The 18,042-nt window shown below is 41.8% G+C and overlaps 2 protein-coding genes across 2 annotated transcripts; both read right to left on the bottom strand.

The window, feature by feature from the left end:
* Positions 1–436: 436 nt before the first annotated feature.
* On the bottom strand, positions 437–3,281 carry znf414 (zinc finger protein 414; the record flags this gene model as incomplete). Its single annotated transcript, XM_079217470.1, has 5 exons — positions 437–1,349; positions 1,761–2,242; positions 2,340–2,445; positions 2,859–2,969; positions 3,230–3,281. 5 exons carry the CDS (start codon positions 3,279–3,281, stop codon positions 1,183–1,185), a joined length of 918 nt encoding a protein of 305 aa, XP_079073596.1. The 3' UTR covers positions 437–1,182.
* Positions 3,282–6,610: 3,329 nt separating this feature from the next.
* ankdd1a (ankyrin repeat and death domain containing 1A) lies at positions 6,611–17,474 on the bottom strand. Its single transcript, XM_079216503.1, has 16 exons — positions 17,380–17,474; positions 16,770–16,873; positions 15,697–15,795; positions 14,577–14,675; positions 14,355–14,459; positions 14,155–14,253; positions 13,261–13,359; positions 12,872–12,970; positions 12,645–12,743; positions 11,606–11,704; positions 9,835–9,933; positions 8,946–9,041; positions 7,687–7,888; positions 7,292–7,423; positions 6,996–7,065; positions 6,611–6,861 (listed from the first exon to the last, which is right to left on the bottom strand). Exons 1-15 carry the CDS (start codon positions 17,411–17,413, stop codon positions 7,004–7,006), a joined length of 1,527 nt encoding a protein of 508 aa, XP_079072629.1. The 5' UTR covers positions 17,414–17,474; the 3' UTR covers positions 6,611–6,861; positions 6,996–7,003.
* Between the last annotated feature and the right edge of the window lie 568 nt (positions 17,475–18,042).

Raw genomic sequence — 18,042 nt, 5'->3', positions numbered from 1 at the left:
AAACAATTTATATATCTATAGCAAGCATGTGTATCAAAGCCTGATCGGTCTTCATCTCCATCGTTTGCTAAAGATCACAATTGATTTGAAATGGCTTGTAATGCCATGTTGCCAAGTGCTAACGACGACTTCCGCTAACAGTTAGCTCAGCTTGCCAACTTCAACATGTGCAAGCAGTAGTAGAGCATAACATACCGGGTGCGATCACACTCCTGTGACCAATCATGCTTTAGACAGAGGTTTGGACCGGCCCAGCTCATTTGCATATAAGGACACAAATACAGGCATAAATGAAGAACTACAGAAATGTAGAAATAGATTTATTTAAGGATGTCCTGTTTAGGTATAACTTATATATCATCCATAACTTGTATTTATTTATTCCTGTATTTATTCATGCATTTACTTATTTATACTTAAGTCATTTTCTGTCCTCCATAAATAACCTCCTTTTCCAAAGTGTGTGGGAAATTCCAGCTGCCACTTCAATGTAAAAACATGGAAAGCCGGCTTTAGTGTCAGGGTTTGATTAGTCTGCGCTGCGCTACTACTTAAGTAGATAAGGGCTCATAAGCTCACAAACTACTCAGTTACATGTGACAATACATAAAAACAATTTTATTTCATCCATTTCTGCCAATAGATCACCCTAAATTCTATACAATGGTCCTTTTTACAACACCTGTTCAATCCACACACGAATAATACAACCTGTGTCCAACCATCTATAACAGTACTGCACAATGGAGAATATTGTGGCTACTTTCAAATGTGAAAACAAAGTTACAGTACAGTTTATTTTTGTAATGCAGTGACAAAAAAAGTAATCATGGTGTTTAGCTGGTCAATGACAAATATTACAGACTGGAGTCTCCAATACTTCCCCTGAGAAGATACTAATCTTCAGATGCAGCTTACCTCCTACAGTAGTACAAATCTCCAAATGTGTGTGATGGACACAAGTTGCAGTGAATGAACCAGCAGTCTGATATTTAATAAAAAAGTAATTGTTTGTGTGCCTGGAAGCAACATGCCAAAAAAAGGGCTTTGTTGAAACGATACTGCGGAAATGTTTAATAACTTTCTGCTGTAGGCTGTACACTCGGAATAAAACGGGGACAGAAACGTCCACCGACAGAGTCCTTGAGGAGGTCGGCTCACGCGTCCTCCCACTCTCGCGCGCTACGAGCTGGCGGCCGAGGCCCCGGCGTCGTCCGCGGGTTTGCTGCCGCTGTGCTTGGTGCTGATGTGGTGAGTCATTTCCTTGCGGTTGCTCACCGCGTGGCCGCACTGCACGCAGGTGTAGCGCCCTTTGGTGTGCTCCCAGAGGATGCGTCTGCTGCAGGCCCCTGATGGAGGGAAAGGACACATGGATGTCTGCGCAGAGGAACTGGTGACGGCTATTTCTAATGCAAAATGATATTGACGTGCGAGTGACACCGGATGTTTGGACAAGGCTTTAAAAAGGCTAATCTGTCACCGGAACTTTCAGCGGCGATGTATGAACTAAGACAAGTGGACCAACGTCGCTCCGCCGCTGAGGAGGCAACAAACAAAAGCCGGATTGTTCAAGGGTGGAATATTTGAGTGAGAGAGCTCATTTGTCACCTTGAAAATAGCAGTTTGACAAAAAATTATCCGAACTCAAGATCCTCTTACTCCCATTGAACTGCATCTCATGTAGAGACTCACAGATTTTTTTTAGGGATGTATCTGGCCGGCTACAGCTGTGTGCTTTAGTGGGAGGACGAGAGGCTCACCTTGACCCTTCTTCCAGACAGCGGTGGACATGGGAGGAGAGCGTGGCGCTGGTCCGGGATTCAGGTGCTGATTCAGGTGCTGCCCCTGGGCATCGGTGGCGTCCATGTTTAGAGATAGAGGCAGATCAAAGGGTTCGCTCTTGATCTGCGTCTGGGATGCTGTCTCTGTGAGGTGCGGCAGAGCCAGGTGGGGAGGGGAGGTCTCCGGGTTGGACAAGAAGGGAGGCCCGAGTAGAGGGGGTGCAGGATCTGTCTCCAGGACCATGGCGAGGAAAGAACCTTCTGTGTTTGGGATTGCAGAGGGAGGCGGCTGGGGGCCGGACACCGGGTCCAGCAGCGGGGGCTTCTGGTCCAGGTCGGTTACCGCAGCAGGGGCCGCCGGTTCCGACGGCTTCGGTCTGCCCCGCGACACTTTGGAACAGGTGTGCAGGTGAGTCAGGAGGCCACGGTAGGATCGCAACTTTGTGCGGCAGCTCTCGCACCTTTTCGGTGAGTGGGAGAGAAGATGGCAACGTTATGAGATTAAAAACATGTTGACTACTGAAAACACAGCTGGGACATATCAAAAAAAAAACTCACAGGAAGAATATGTTGGGTTTGTGATGGTGCCTCATGTGTTCCATCAGTTTCTGCATGTCGGGGAAGGAGCCGCTGCATCCGACGGTGGAGCACAGCAGGACCTTTCCTGCAGGAGGAGGACGGACAGCGTTCACAGCACACCGCTTCTCTCCTAACCCGAACCATACAGAACAACTACGGCCAGGAAAACGTGTATCCACCAACATAGATAGATAGATGTATACTTTATTTATCCCCGAGGGGAAATTCGTTTGTCACAGTAGCAAGCAACTTACATATGAGACCAAAAATAAAATACAAAATATTAGGAATGCAAAAATACTCAATATATACACACAGCAAAACAAAACAGTAAAGAGTAATAATTTAGGAACATAAACAATAAAGACACAAAATATGTGCATTGAGTTAGCTAATGCTCATTATATGTCATTATTTCATTAGGAGAAGAAGAAGAAGAAAAGAGGGAGAAAAACAACAACCTAATTTACACCTGCATGCTGTGTTTTACGGATTCACCTGGAAGGGACTGAGCGGAGATCTCGTGGTCCTTGACATGGCTCTCCAGAGCGGCCGTGTCCGAGTACATCCGCTTGCAGCCGTGCAAAGGACACGCCGTCTTCTTCCCCCCTGAGATGGACAGAAGAGCGAATAACATGACAATGACGGGAGTTCCCGGAGCTGCAGACGCGTGAGAGCATCGCGTCGCAGACAGACGCCGAACTCGCTGCCTGTCAGCCCCGCAACCCGGGGTCTAACGGACGGCGTCTGCTAGCCGTCCGCTAGCTAGTTAGCTAGTTAGCTAGTTAGCTAGCCGTCCGCTAGCCCCGCGGGGCTGACAGGCAGCGAGCTCGGCGTCTGTCTGTTGATGTTTGCGCTAAAGTACCAACCTCCGCTCCCAGTCTCGGGGACCGGCATGCTGGCGGTGGTGCCCGAGGACATCGTAACGGAGCAGCTGATCCCTGCAGCGACGACAATAGAGGAAGATCAGAAATCGACTACAAGAGCCAGAATGCAGTGCGACCCGAACGGCACGTACACGTGTGTACTTCCGTGTATTCATTTGACGTTTGAAACTTACTCATTGTATTTTGTGTTTATTTGCACAAACAATTTAATTTGGATTTTAATTCAGATTAATACAATATTACCTTTTAATTTCTGTTCTGTAAAATCGAAATATTGGTCAGTAAAGATTTGCAAGCACTGTCTCATTTGAATATTGAGCAAGGCAATACAAACACATACAATAACACAAAATTATGATTATTTATATTCTATCAGCTGTTTTTATTCTTCTATCGGACTGGTCGTCCATATTTGTAGGTAAACATTGCAATGTGGAAATTTGTTTTCAGTGTTTTTTATTGATCTCATGAACACATCATGTACATAGTTGCATTGGAAGTTTATACATACATTAGTATACAAAATAAATGTGCATTGGTGAAGAAGTGTCTTGTTATTGCATTGATTACATTATACAATAATCATTTCTCTCATGAGGTGTTTGAGGACCAGTCAGGGTTTTGAAAAGGTGACTGCACAGAAAACATCAAACTTGTGTTTATACCTTGCTGACACATTGATTTAGATGTGCTCACCCTGTTCTTTATGAAACCAGTAGTGCTCAGTCAAAAAGGTGCCTTCATGTTCAAATACAGCACCAAAGAAAACATCTGATTTATTATACAAATCATTACAAAAACAGACGTTTATGTAGCGAAAATACTTTGGAAGAGATATGTATTCATGCACAAATATTTTACACACCATTAACCTTGTTTACATCGTGCATTAAAATACATTTTTAGTGTCCCAAAAAACACTTAAATGTATGAACAGAAGCCAAAGAACACATGTAAATGTACACACACGCACATAATTCCTCAAGTTCAGTTTTTAATAAACTTTTTTGGTTGTCATTCCCATTTCTTTAACTCAGTTATCTAGAAGAATGTTTTCCAACCTTTTGGCTGATGACCCCCTCAAAAAAGAACTCAACAAAGAGCTTTTTCCCTGTTTCATTAAAATAGTTTTCGAGGCCAGAAGAAGTAAAACAATCCCATAATTCACAAGAAAATAAAGAAACATTAGATTAACATATTGTAGGTAATTTCTCGTTAGATGAATGTAATTTACTACTTTGCTTTCTTTTTAATCATCTTTCAAAACCTCAAATGTATCTTGTGACCCCTTTAGAGGAGGGAAATGAAGACAAAGGTGGACACACTCAAAATGTCCATTTGTATTATTTAGAATTTGTTGCCCAACTAAACTCCTTTTTATGTAGTCCCTACAGCAGCTATTCTCAACCAATGGGCTGTGGGTGGCCTCAGAGCACCACCTGGTGGGCCACGGAGGTACTACCAAATGGTTAGATCAGATTTACGCCACTTGTTATTTAAATGTCTGAATGAGGTCGACAATTCACATACATAAATACGTCAAATTAACATGTTTAATTTCAATGACCAGTTACGTTTGACCGTCACCACGACACAAACACGCTTGAGGTGTTTTCCACCGTTAGCTAGCGAACGTTAGCGGCAGTAAAAGCCCTAAATGTGGTGAGGAAACGGCACAATTTAATGGACGTTAACAGCAGACAGTTTGGTTGATATGTCCACACTGGGCTGCCTCTTCCCTCCTAATAACTGCATTGAATTGAAGCCTCATGGAATGAAGTTGTCGTTACCTCTCTCTATGCAAACAAAATGTAACACTCAGGTTATTAAAAAACAATGAACACATTCTTTAAGGCCACAAAGACACAGTGTGCTGAGTCCAAAGTCCTGCCTCCCCACGGAGACAGACAGGAACCACAACAGTTTAAAACCTGACATTAATGTCACAACAAGAAGAAGATGCTGGTACGTTTATAAAAACAAATTCCATGTGCAGCAATCACAGCTGTGTACAGTGTCTTTAATGTCTAGAGCTGCCGCAGCCATTAGTCTCCCTGGTAAGATGGATTTATATAGCACCGCCCGGGAGCAAACGTTACAGAGAACTTCACAATAAGAGATGTATAAAACAGACAAAGCACTTCAAAATAAAGATGAATACAAAAGAGAGAAATGAACAATAGAAACACGAAGCAAAGTTAAGTCTCCATAGATCCTCCAAAGTGAGTATTTTTAATATGAAATTTATGAAAAAAGACATCATGAAATAAATATATGCTTTAATCAGTTTACCCAATTCATGAGCCTATTTTGAAATGTCATTTTAATGTTTATTATTATAGGCATAATATTTATTTCATTAATATATATATATATAAAAGTTATTTTTTATGTCATATTGACATTATCCCCAATGACTCTTTTATCATCTGTCACCTCCCCCAAACCTTTCAGCCAATCACAGGCTCAGCAACTGCTTCTACGTTTAGCCGCTAGCTGCTGTTAGCGAGAGCCAGAACAAAGCTGCATGTCATTCTGAGTGCGCTCACCACCTCGTCTAGCAGGCCCGATAGGGAGCATGTGCAGCCTTGTTGAGCAAAGTAAATACATGTTTACTGTGTGTCTGTGTTTTGTGATAATCAGTGTAGCATTATAATAATTGTTCTGGCTAACAGGCGCTAGCTGCTTCAATCTTCCAGCAGTTGCTGAGCTTGCTTGGTTACGGGATGGTGAGAGAGGTGTGAGAGCAGCGGCAGAAATGAAAGTGTCATGAAGCAGACTTTCTGAAATAAATATTTATAATAAAGACAAGCAAATATAAATATGATTATGTATAGAGTGCTGCAGTAATGAGTCCTTAAAACCTGGAAATTAGTCAGCACTTTTGTGCTTTTAGTCATTGACACAAACAAAAATTGACAATGTTTCTCAAATGTTCCTCCGATCCCCTTCCTCGTCTCTCTGGTCAGTTCCTCCCACACTAGCTCAGACCAGCAGAGTATCCGTTGCCCATCAGGGACACGTGAGAGGGCAACTCTTTGCTACTGTAACATATCAGCCATAACAACTATGTTTTCCGTGTGTTTTGGAGCCTTAGCCCTCCCTACATCACTTAATGCAGCGTTAAGGAGGAGGAACTTTGAGAAACATTAGCAGGAGAAAGCATCAAATTAAAGCTGAATGACTTGTCATAATGTGCTGAAAAGCTCTTAGTGTACAAAGCAACAGTACAGTAAGAGCAGTGCCAGCAGGTGTTTACTGCATACATTAAAACAAACAAAACAAGAAATGTCATTTTCCATTTCCATCAATTATTTTTTACAGGTTTACAACCACCGTTTTCCCGAACCCTAAAATACATTTTCTGCTAACTAAATTCAGAACAACAGTATATTCAGTGTGTGACTATGTAAACACGTCATGCCACGGACGATACAAGGCTGTTTTCATGGGCTCAGTGCTGGGCATTTACAGTTAACGAGTCCTAAGGTGAACTGAAGTCTTGGACTTGTTGTGTTGCCTTTGCAGCGGTCGGACTCGCCGGATGTGGACCGTGTGTTTCAGCCTGCCGTTGGCCACATTGCATCTATTTTGAAGGGCATCGCCGCTGCATCCTGTGCAGACGATTGTAATTGGTATAAAAACGTATAAAACACATACCAGAACGGTAATGTGCGGAGCCAGACCTTTCTTTAGCGCTGTGGAAATAGGTCTGGCTACGCGAAACTATACCTTCACAGTCACTCACATTGTCGATCACATTGCAGAGCACATTTTGGGAGGGCTGGTCTCGGCGTTTGCCTTCTGCCGGATGCACTCTGGATGATTGGGAAAAACGACAAGGAGACATCATGCGCCTACACATTCCAGATTCCAGGAAATAGACAAGCAGTGACAAAAAAGTGATAAATTAGTCATAGAAGCCACAGCTGAGGACCGGGTAAAGTATGTCAGAAAACAAAACCAAAAAAGCCCTCGTGTGGCTCCGTACGGCCGTGACACTTCTACAAGAACACAAACCACGGTGCAGTTCCATGCGCTCACCTGCCAGGTCCGTCCGTGAGATTTCCACCAGCCCCTCGTAGAGGCCTTTGATCGGGTTCTCCCCCGCCATCACGACTCCATGGAGCCAGATCAGCAGCATTCGGTGGCCGTGCTCTTTGAAGCTTTTCATACCTAGAGGGTTCAGTTCAGAATTACAATGCGTACCAATATCTTTATAAAGTCCCAGTTGGGGTGGGTGAAAACTGAATTGAGAGAGTGAGATTTAAGTAAAGCAAGCAAAACCAAAATGAATCCTCATCTAATCATTTTGAATCAAAAAGTGATGCTGCGCCAAGAAAACATCCCATCTTCGAGAAGCCATCTCATGAAGTGTTGGAAACGTGTTGAAATCTACTTGATTGTCAAACCGTCTTCCAGACGTCTGCTCGGCTCACCGGTCCACTGTTGTTCAATAGCTCGTATTTGTGCGCTGCTGAAGTCCCAGTGCTGCGCCAGGATCTTCCACTCGCCGCGGCAGAGGTGCTTGGTGGCCAGGCTCCACAGGACGGACCGGAGGTGCTGCGTCTCTGGCTGGTGGTCCTGCTTGAAGCTGAGAGGTCTCCCCACCCAGGAGTCCTGCTCGCTGCCCATCTGATCCTGAGGTTATTCATGCAAAGTGTGCATGTACATAAGATGAGATAGGATAGAACTTTATTAATCCCGAAGGAGGTTCTTGTGTCAGAGTTTCATCAACAGAAGAAAAGCAATAGAATACAAATATTAACGTATATGAACAATAGAATAACAATTATTAAGAGTAAAATAGGTAATACAAAATAGAATAGCAATAAGAGTAAGGTAAATTAATTAATAAGTTAAAAAAATATTAAAATAGAAAAAGTGCATTACAACAACAAAGAGTGATGCTAAGACCAGAGCCTACGTTTACTGAGGTAATAAATCAAGAGAGAAGTAGCGTCATTTTCTCATAGACTTCTATACAATCTCACAGGAGTCGCCCCCTACTGGTCATTTGTAAGAATGCACGTTTTAGGCACTTTGCATTGGCTTCACTTTTCAGAACCAGAGGTTGCTGCCGGACCTCAACTGAACAGAGAGTTGCAGTCTCTGTACGTTCTGATCGTTTGTTTTATAGTTTAGTCAAAAAAACGAAAATACAGAAATAACATGGTTTCTTTATTTTCTGTTTAAAAGCAAAAACGGGAAAGCACCGCCATTTTTTCATTTCTGTTCGTCTGAATCCAAAAATGAAAATACGAGAGAACCAAACTCAAATGACGAGCTGATTGAATTTTTTGCAAATCCTTCTTTTGTTTTTTCTTTTGAAGAGAGAAGCAAAGCAAGGCAGGCGACCCGGAAGTATGAATCTATCAAAATAAAAGGCAAAAGAAGGATTGTAGGCAAGTTATATAGTTTAATCAAAGTCATTTTTACCCAGGTGACCCGGAAGTTTATAAGTTGCTTAGAACACTGTATAGTTATAGTTATAAACACTGATTCATATTCGCAATGGTCACCTACTGACATTTATTTTGAGAGGAAATTAGTAAATATATGACAAAAGACGAATAAGAAAATATTAAATAAACCAAAAAAACATCTGTTCTTAGAGGAGAAAGTATTTGTGGTTGAGTGTTTTTGTGTCATTCTGTTGAGTCACTGCAGGTTTCAGATGCGATGAGGATAAACTCACTTTCTCCCATTTATAGAAACGGTCGGCTTTGAGGATCATGTCGACCAGGATGACGTGGTTTCCTCTGGCCGCCACCTCCAGACACCTTTTCCCCTGCTGAGTGACATACAGTCAGTAAAACACAGTGTGTATGGGACGGACGTTACTCGGTACAATTGATACAACATTGATACAACAGAAATATAACCTACAGTTCTAAATATCAATATTATAGTATAATTATTTCCATTAATCTATCAATTCTGTGTTTAAATGTTCTATAATTTCATTGTTTTGAGTATAACATGTAAAACAATGATTAGTGACAATTAATAACCCCACTTATGGCACATAAACAGTGGTGGATTGTCACTAAATAAACTTAATTTAAGTAGAATATTGAGCTCCTCAATTGTAAAGCCCTCTGAGGCAAATTTGTATTTGTGATTTTGGGCTATATAAAATAAACTGAAGTGAATTGAACTTGTACTTATCAAGGAACCAACTTCAGACCTGATCATGACTCCCAAATATTCATTCATTTTCCTTTGTGATTAATGGGATTCAATGGGCCATTTGAGTGTCTTTATTTTGGCTATACTGTTTATTATAGGAAATAATAAGTGTTGCCTCCGTGTCAAAATGTATTCCATATTATTAATTAACAAAACAAAAAAAATGTCAAAGCCAAAAATGCCTGATGCATAAAAAGTTAAGGGTTTTACTTTTCCATTGTTTCATATATATATTTTTACTTCTGTAATAAATTGAATACTTCCTCCACTGGTACAAAGAAAGAGAATAACAAGAATTGTGTTTCCATCAATTACAATCAAAAGTAGAGGAAGAACAAAGGCAGCAGATCTTGACACCAGAGGAGCTTTGTTCTGATCTGCGTGCCGTGCGGTACCTTGTCGGTCAGATTGAGGTTAACGCCAGAGATCAGCATCATCTCAGCCAGGCCCTGCCAGCCGTGCTCTGCTGCGATGTGCAAAGCCGTCTGTTGTCTCTGCGAACCACATGACGGAAAAGTGAAGTTATTGCAGCGTAGCCGCTGTGTCGTTTCCTCTGGGAACCGTCGTCCGCTGTGAACTACGCATTCTTATTGCAATGAACGCGGAGACGCGGAGGTCCAGTGCAGCCGGCTGCTTTCATGTTCATCCCTGTGTTCATTACAATACATTTCATTTAGCTGACGCTTTTATTCAAAGCGACTTACAATAAGTGATAAGTGCAGTCAAACACGAGTACAAACTCAGAACAACAAGAATCAGGGGGGAGGGGGGGGGGGGCGAGAAGCTGACAAACTATGATCATTATGGGTTGCATTTCTTCTTTTGTCAATACCCAAGTGTACAAATATATATATAAATATATATATATAAATATATATATATATATATATATATATATAAATATATATATATATATATATATATATATATATATATATATATATATATATATATATATATATATATATATATATATATATATATATACATACATATGCTACCGTTCCAAAGTTTGGGGTCACCCAAACAAATATTCAGTTTCTTCTCAGTTTCCTGCATGGAATAGCCTTCATTTCTAAGAACAAGAACAGACTGGCGAGTTTCACATGAAAGTTCTCTTTTTCTGGCCATTTTGAGAGTATGTATTTTGTAGACTTAATACTTACAATATGCAATACTGCTGTACTATACTGAATATTGTTTTCACGTCATAATATAACACTTATATGCAATAATATGTTTAATGTACCAGCCTTTTTATTTGACCATATTATGTCATACTGTTATACCACTTTACTTTGAGGAGACGTCACTGTTAGTCTAGAACACTGAATAATGTTTCCACCAGTAAACCTGAACATGCACACCTCTCTCTGTGTGACAGCGATTATAACCGCATAACTATACTATACTATACATATATATATATAAGCATAACTATATAGATCTTAACCCTTGAATTGATATAAACAGTAGCCCGGCCACCCTACGGAGGAAACTCATTTCGGCCACTTGTTTTTTTATTAAAATAAAAGTTGGATAAAATCTCCATTGTCCTCTCCTTATATGTAGTCAGGTGTCGGTAGGTAGAACTGCAGCACCGCTGACTCGCCGCTCTCCTGTCTGTCGTCACACGCTGCCACGGACTCTCCGCTGCCAGTAATCTCACTCGCTGTCTCCCAACAACGTTAGCTAACGTGTTAGCAAGCTGACTAGCTTGCCATTAAAAAACTGGTGGGAGGGAAATGAAGCCGCTGTAGACATCTTAACGCTGATTGGCCAAGACTCGACACGTCAAAAATCTTCTATTCACGACCTCAGCTTTTTTTCCGAACTCACTCCAATCTTAGACACGGCGGCCAGTTGGCCCAACCCCCCTCCTAAAAACAAAAACTCTTTGGATCTACACGATTCACATGGATGACATATTTTGACAAGTTTGCCGGTATGAATATAAAGTGCAAATAGGTAAAAAAAAGAACATTTAGACTACATATAAATTAAGAAACGTATAAGTCTGTATTATAGCAGCAGTCATACATATGAGTCTAAAAGAGGACAGGGTGGGAGATTGGGGAGAGAGTTCAGCTTCCTAACAACCTGGTGGATGAAGTGCTACTGAAGGAGCAGCAGCAGTGTTCAGCAGCTGTGGAGGTTCGTACTCACGCTGTCCGGGATGTCCAGGTCGCAGTCGGCATCGATGAGCAGCCGTAAGACCTCGGTGTGGTTGTTGAACACAGCCAAGTGGAGCGCTGTGTTGAGTTGCTGTTTTCAAACACAGAGAAAGATGCAGAAGGTTTCATCGAATGTGCGAAAGATCCTGATAGTAAGAGCGGCTGCACAGAGGAGGCTGTGAGAATCTTATGGTACGCTCTCTGTTAAAATAAGATAATCCTGTTTTAGTCCCGCAGCGGGAACAAGATCAAAACAAGTATCATAAATAAGAAAATAAGCAATAAAAACAGTAAATAATCCACAATCACTTAAATATTATCTATACAGACAGTATAACTATTATTGCACAGTGTATTTACACTGCACAGGTTTGAAGTGTTTTGTGGTCTACTGGGAGCAGAGCTGGTTGTGCAGCCTGACAGCAGCAGGAAGGAAGGCTGTATTGCCTTTTTAAAAGGTTTTCCCCTTGACTCTGAACATGGCTATTTAGTTTCAAAGATCAAACAAATTGTTCTTTTGTGTCGTGTGGGAATTTGAGAAGCAGACCTTAACAATACGATATTTTGGACTAATGCCGTATTCACACCAAAAGAGTTGTGAAAGCCAATCAGCGTTGAGAAGCTCCGCCCGGCATCACCGCCGTCCTGCTGATACTGAATCAAGCTGCTGGTCCGCTGAAGGAGCGCTGGAAGCGGCTTCATTCAGACACTCGTCCTGGAGGAGCTGTGTGCGACTACGGATAATGTTATGAACCCAGACACGGGGGCGTTTGATGTTCCGACGTTCGTGGGACTTCCTCAACAAGTATAAAGCAGAACTAGTGGTTATTTCAATGGTGAATGGCGGAAATGGTTTTCACAGAGTAAAGCCACATGGATAAGCCGCGCCCCCTTTCCGCAGCGAATGGTTACGAAAAAGCGAATTAACCACATGAACTCGAGCGAGCAAACTTAGGCGAAAAAGGCGAAAATTCGCAACTCTACATCACTTGAACCAAGACATGCGTCCCATGGGAGCGGCCGTTACTCACATTGTCTGCAGCGTCTCTGTTGATTCCGGCCTCCAGCAGCAAACTGGTTTCCCGGTCAAAGCCATGCAGAGCCACGTAATGGAGAGCATTCATATTCTTCTGCAGAGAAAAACAAAGATTTAATCTTGGGGGTCTTTCAATGTGTCAAAAGATTAAACAAATAAAATAACAAATTTGTTCTTGTGTTTATTTTAAGTGATTTATGACATTGAATGGACAAACTGTACATTAGTTTGTGCGTTGGCATTGCAGCCGGACTCCAGCAGCAGTTTGACACACTCGTAGTGACCTCCATCAGCTGCCAGGTGCAAAGCTGTGAGACCATCCTGAAAGCACAACAGGTGCATTGATAATAGCACAATGCTTTCATCATGCTTTTACAATATTATTTTATATCTTTTTGTTACACTTAGCTTTGGTTTGAGCCATTGAACTTATATATCAGAGCAACGTGTGGCCAAAGCCTCAACCACATATCAACAACAGATGCTTAAACTAAGTAAATGATGTTCACTACAGTAGAAAAGTACAACGGCCGCCAATTATGCACCACAGCCCTCTAATTAAATAACACAAATTGGGCCTTGAAGTATGCAGCCCAGTCCAGTCCACTCACTACATTTCTCTCGTCGACGTCGACTCCAGTCTCCACCATCTTCTGCAGGACCTCTGTGTTCCCACACTTGGCTGCCAGATGCACGGCCGTGTTCTCTTCCTGTAGTCCAGACATAACAGCACATTACAGCCAGTCACCGGCTCTGAGACGACTTCCTCTCCACCACGGTACATCCACCAAAACATGCCGAGAGGGGCCGTCAACACCGCGCTGGGGTTCTGGTCTGACCCAGAGAGGGGAAGTTTCTTAACGCGCCGGCCTCGTCAGTGCTTAGGTTTCGTGTTGAAATCGCCACATAAACCAATAAGGTTTTGCTTCTGAGAGGTGAGTTTTAATTTACATCACATTTCAGCCTCTAGTGGCCCACAATTAGTATTACAACAACAAACACTAATATAAAATTATCCTGACAAAAAACAACATTATTCACCAGTATTTAAACTATTTAGATCAAACTTGAAAAAGTTGAATTTCTTTCATGTCACATAAAAAAGTGACATTATGGAACAAAGAGTTATCTATTTATTTATTATTTAGCAATTTGGAGCTCCATGTACATCTGTTATAACCACAACAAAATAGCTTAATATAAAGATTACAGAACAAAAACCAAGTCAAATCAAACTGCATGTACACATATATACTGTATGTATATATACTGTATGTATATATATATACTGTATGTATATACAGTATGTCCTGTGTCCCTGCCCAGTGTACACAGGATTTGAGCTCAGAACACGTCCTGCTTTAGTCTGTTTGGTCGTTTGAAGATGGCTTTAACAGCTCACAAATCAAATATTGAAATTCCGTCACACCCAACAGCTTCTTGTGTGTGCTCGTTTACTCGAGAACAATCACTGTGTGTGTGTGTGTGTGTGTGTGTGTCACTACCTTGTCCTTCAAACCATGCGTGCAGCCCATTCCAATCAGAAACTCCACCACTTCAAATTGTCCATGTTCAGCAGCCAGGTGAAGCGCCGTCTTCCCCGACTGGTCACCAGAAAAACATGCAGCAGGTCACACACTCGGGAGGTACACAATTTCCCCAACATCCGTCTGTAAACTAAAAATAGTGCCAAGCAAGGAGTCACCTTGTCAACTCTGTCGAGACGGACGTCTTCCAGGTCCTCCATGATGAACTCCAGTACTCGGATGTGGCCTCGCTGGGCAGCACAGTGCAGCATGCTCAGACCGTCCTAACACACACACACACACACACAACAATGTATTGTGTGTATATATATATATACCTTTATATATATATATATATGTGTTTTGAGTCTGCGGTGATGATGGAGCCGAGGAAACCTTACTTTGTTTTCACAGTTGAGCTTCGCCCCACAGGACACCAGGGTCTGCAGGACCTTTAGGTGACCGAACCAGGACGCGAGAAGCAGAGCGTTCATGCCAAACTGTGGACAATAACAACAACAACAACAACAAAAAGTAGGTTGATGAAGCAGTGAAGCTCTGACAGTATGTAAAGTAGCATTCTCCGTACTGGCCTCGGTCTGTCCGACTGTCTGTGTGGTTCCTAACTGAGATAACTTGACCTGAATGTGTCAGCATCGGCTATTGTATGCTCCTCCCACAGCGTTGTCCTTTGCGGTCAGAATAAAGGGAGACCATCGCTTTGTTACTAAACACATGCTCTGTGTTTTCTCTGGGATGTTTCACCCTTTATAAAGCTGCCGTCTCACAGTTCTCTCCTTCAGCGACGAGGTGGTCGCACATAAATTACTTTCTTTCCCCCGTTTTGTTCAATCGAATATTGATAATAAATCATTTTATCTTTGAGCAAAAACATTAGCGTGATCACAAAGGTCAGTGATGCATTTTGCATTTGATTGATGACTAAAAAAACAAACATTCATCAATGTTTATTTTATTTAAGAAGGGACAATGTGCCAGACATAACCATGCAAGCTTATTTATTGCAGACTGCAACCAACTGAATGCCGCACAATGATTATTAGTTTCAGATGATCATATACGAATGAAAACATGGTTATGAATATTACATTCCACTTCTCAGAATAGATCCCCCTAAATCTGACACCCTGCTCCTTAAAAAACAGTAAATCTACAGGAGCACATACGCAATTAATAACACTTGTGGGCAGATTGTCATTGAAAACCAAAACCAAATCCTCTTTTACATTATTATATTGAGTTACAGCCTTCAAGAGAAATCCTCATAAATTTGGGAAAAATATATGAGAAATATCCTCTATGGTATTTTTAAAGGTTTAACTCAGGAGAGAAACGACCATCGTTTGCTTCTAGAATCAACTTTGTCCGTGATATATTTTTATGTAAAAGATATTAAAAAAGTGTCAGCAAATGTACGATTACTACGGTTCAGATTATTATTACGCTACATCACTGGTCAGTGAGTGCAGCGGGGTCTCCCTGCAGGAAGCGTGTACGTACAGTGTCCCTCTCATCAACGTCGGTGTCGTGGTCCAGCAGGAGACGGAGAGCCTGTTCGTTCCCGGCTCCCGCTGCCCAGTGCAGCGCTTTGCGGTCGATCTGCACAGAGACGGGCGAGCAGAGAGAGAGAGAGAGAGAGAGAGAGAGAGAGAGAGAGAGAGAGAGAGAGAGACGTGACTGGGTGATACTCACGGTGCATGCACGGCTGAATCGGGCTCTCAAACGCTGGCCATTCAAAAAAATGAAGTGGAATTCCACTGATCACCCGAGGCCCATCGGTGGTTAACAGCACCGGATCAATAACGCCTCAGCTGACATCTTGGCTCATCACTCAGTCCCATTAAGCGTCCCAGTGAATGGAACTGGAACTGGCTCATCTAAATGTGCCGTTGGGTTATGCTATGCGCTTTTTCTGCCACGACATGTTATCTCTATATAAAAATAAACACTGCAGTTCACTATAGTGCTCTCCATCCTGCGTTGGTAACACATGGTGGTCAGACACCCTCGTAACAAAAACGTTCATTGGCATGCCTCACTTCCATTTTCTTTGTAAGCGCCTGTATCGCCTTGATTACCGTCATCGGTTTCACCTCTGCTTTTCTTCAGAATCAGAAAAACGCTTTCATTGCGAGGTACGTTACACATACGAGGAATCTGTCTTGGTGATGGGTAAGAAAGCAATCGTGCAACAGTAAAAGACATCATTCAAAAATAGAAAATGTACAATGAAATATGATAAACGAACAAACAAATTGTTGTAATTGAGTACTTTTAAATCGAGTATGTGTGTAACTGTAAGTAATTGTCCTGGGAGTAATCCACCACCACCTTTTGTACGTATACCGTACGTATAGTGTTTTCGTATTTTATATTTTTTTCTCTTGTTATTATAGTGTATTTTTATTTTTAAAACTGACTCAAAGAGCCCTGCTGCACAAAAAAATCCAATGTATCTGGAATGTTGTTCTCGGCACAAATGGCAAAATAAAAACCTTGAACCTTGGATGTAGGCGTCTGAATTATTTTAAGAAAGCCAACGACTGGTGAAGAACCCCTTTCGGCGGGCTTACTTTATTTTTGGCCTTGACGTCCACACCCTTCTTGATCAGCTCCTGCATCCTGTCCAGGTCGTTCCTCTTCGCCGCGTCATGGAACTCCTTTTCTGAGCAAAGCACTGTCAGGGATCACAGACAAGGAGGGTTATGAAGTCTGGTCTACAGGCCGGCAAAAATAAGTTAAAATAAGTTAATTTGCACTTTATTCAATGTCTACGACTCATGTTATTAACGCTGCACATTATTGGCTGTGGTAGTGGACATTATTAGTACAGATGTGTACAGATTAGTACAGATGTGAAAGCCAATGCATGCTGGGAATTCTCAGGCACAGACTCTAGATAATAAGACACATTATCAAGAAATAATAAGAGAGAGAAGGCACTTTTAAGAAGAAAAAGCGGTCCCTCGTGACAATAATTCCCCAAATTCTTGGAGCAGCGCGTCACTTTGGGAAGGTAACGGGAACACGAGTGAGGTGTTTAAAACGTCCTGCTCAAGAAAACGGATGTTCACGTCGTGTAGAGCAGCAGGAGAGCAGAACCCTTCCCGCAAAGCAGCGCGCACTAACGTGCATGGCTCGCGCTCGTCGCCGTGCTGACCGTTGACAGTCGGCTCTACTCACAGATATCATCCTCCGACACCAGGCCGTCCTCCATCTTTGCGGGGTTGTAACTCTTCGCCCTCAGCTCTCTCTCATTGTAGTGCCGTTAGTGTTGCTTTTTCTTCTTCTCCCGGAGATGAAAAGAAGGTTGGACGATATGCTGTACGGTTATATTGCTGTCAAGCCACACCGGAAGACTGTGAAAGTGCAACTTCCGGTGAAGACTTTCAAAATAGAATGAGTTTGTTTTATAGTCCAGTGGTGCTCAACCTTTTTTCAGTGATGTATCCCTGTGAAAAATGTCCTTTGCCAGTTTAAAGCATTGTTTGTTGAACAAAAATATGTAGTACACAGTACTGTCTGATTTAATATGGAAGATATAAAATTCAGTTGATGAACTTACACTTATATTTTATTGAATATTTATTAAATAGCTATTTTCAAAGGATTTTTGAATGGTTGCTAATTTAAAATATATTGTATTTTATCTCATGAGTGCCTTCATGTAACGTTACCCCCATTTGAGAACCACTGTTATAGTCAATGTTGATCCTGTGCTGTCCTAAAGAATAATATTCTGTTTGAATCTTACCATTAAAAGGATGTAAAGCACAAAAAAATCAGCGAACACCAGCAAACATGTTGCGTGGAAAATTACTGTTTGAACAAAACAAACACTTTATT

Source organism: Taurulus bubalis (genome assembly GCF_910589615.1).
Source record: "Taurulus bubalis genome assembly, chromosome: 4".
NCBI lineage: Eukaryota > Metazoa > Chordata > Actinopteri > Perciformes > Cottidae > Taurulus > Taurulus bubalis.
The sequence above is the reverse complement of the archived record's forward strand: the minus strand, read 5'-3'. Positions and strand labels throughout refer to the sequence as shown.

Coding starts and splice junctions, on each gene's coding strand:
- ankdd1a (XM_079216503.1), bottom strand. CDS start 17,413: ATGGAGGACGGCCTGGTGTCGGAGGATGATATCT. Junction 13,360..14,154: donor CGCATGGTTTGAAGGACAAG/GTAGTGACACAC, acceptor TCTGGACTACAG/GAAGAGAACACGGCCGTGCA. Junction 9,934..11,605: donor ACCTGGACATCCCGGACAGC/GTGAGTACGAAC, acceptor TGTGGTTCGCAG/AGACAACAGACGGCTTTGCA.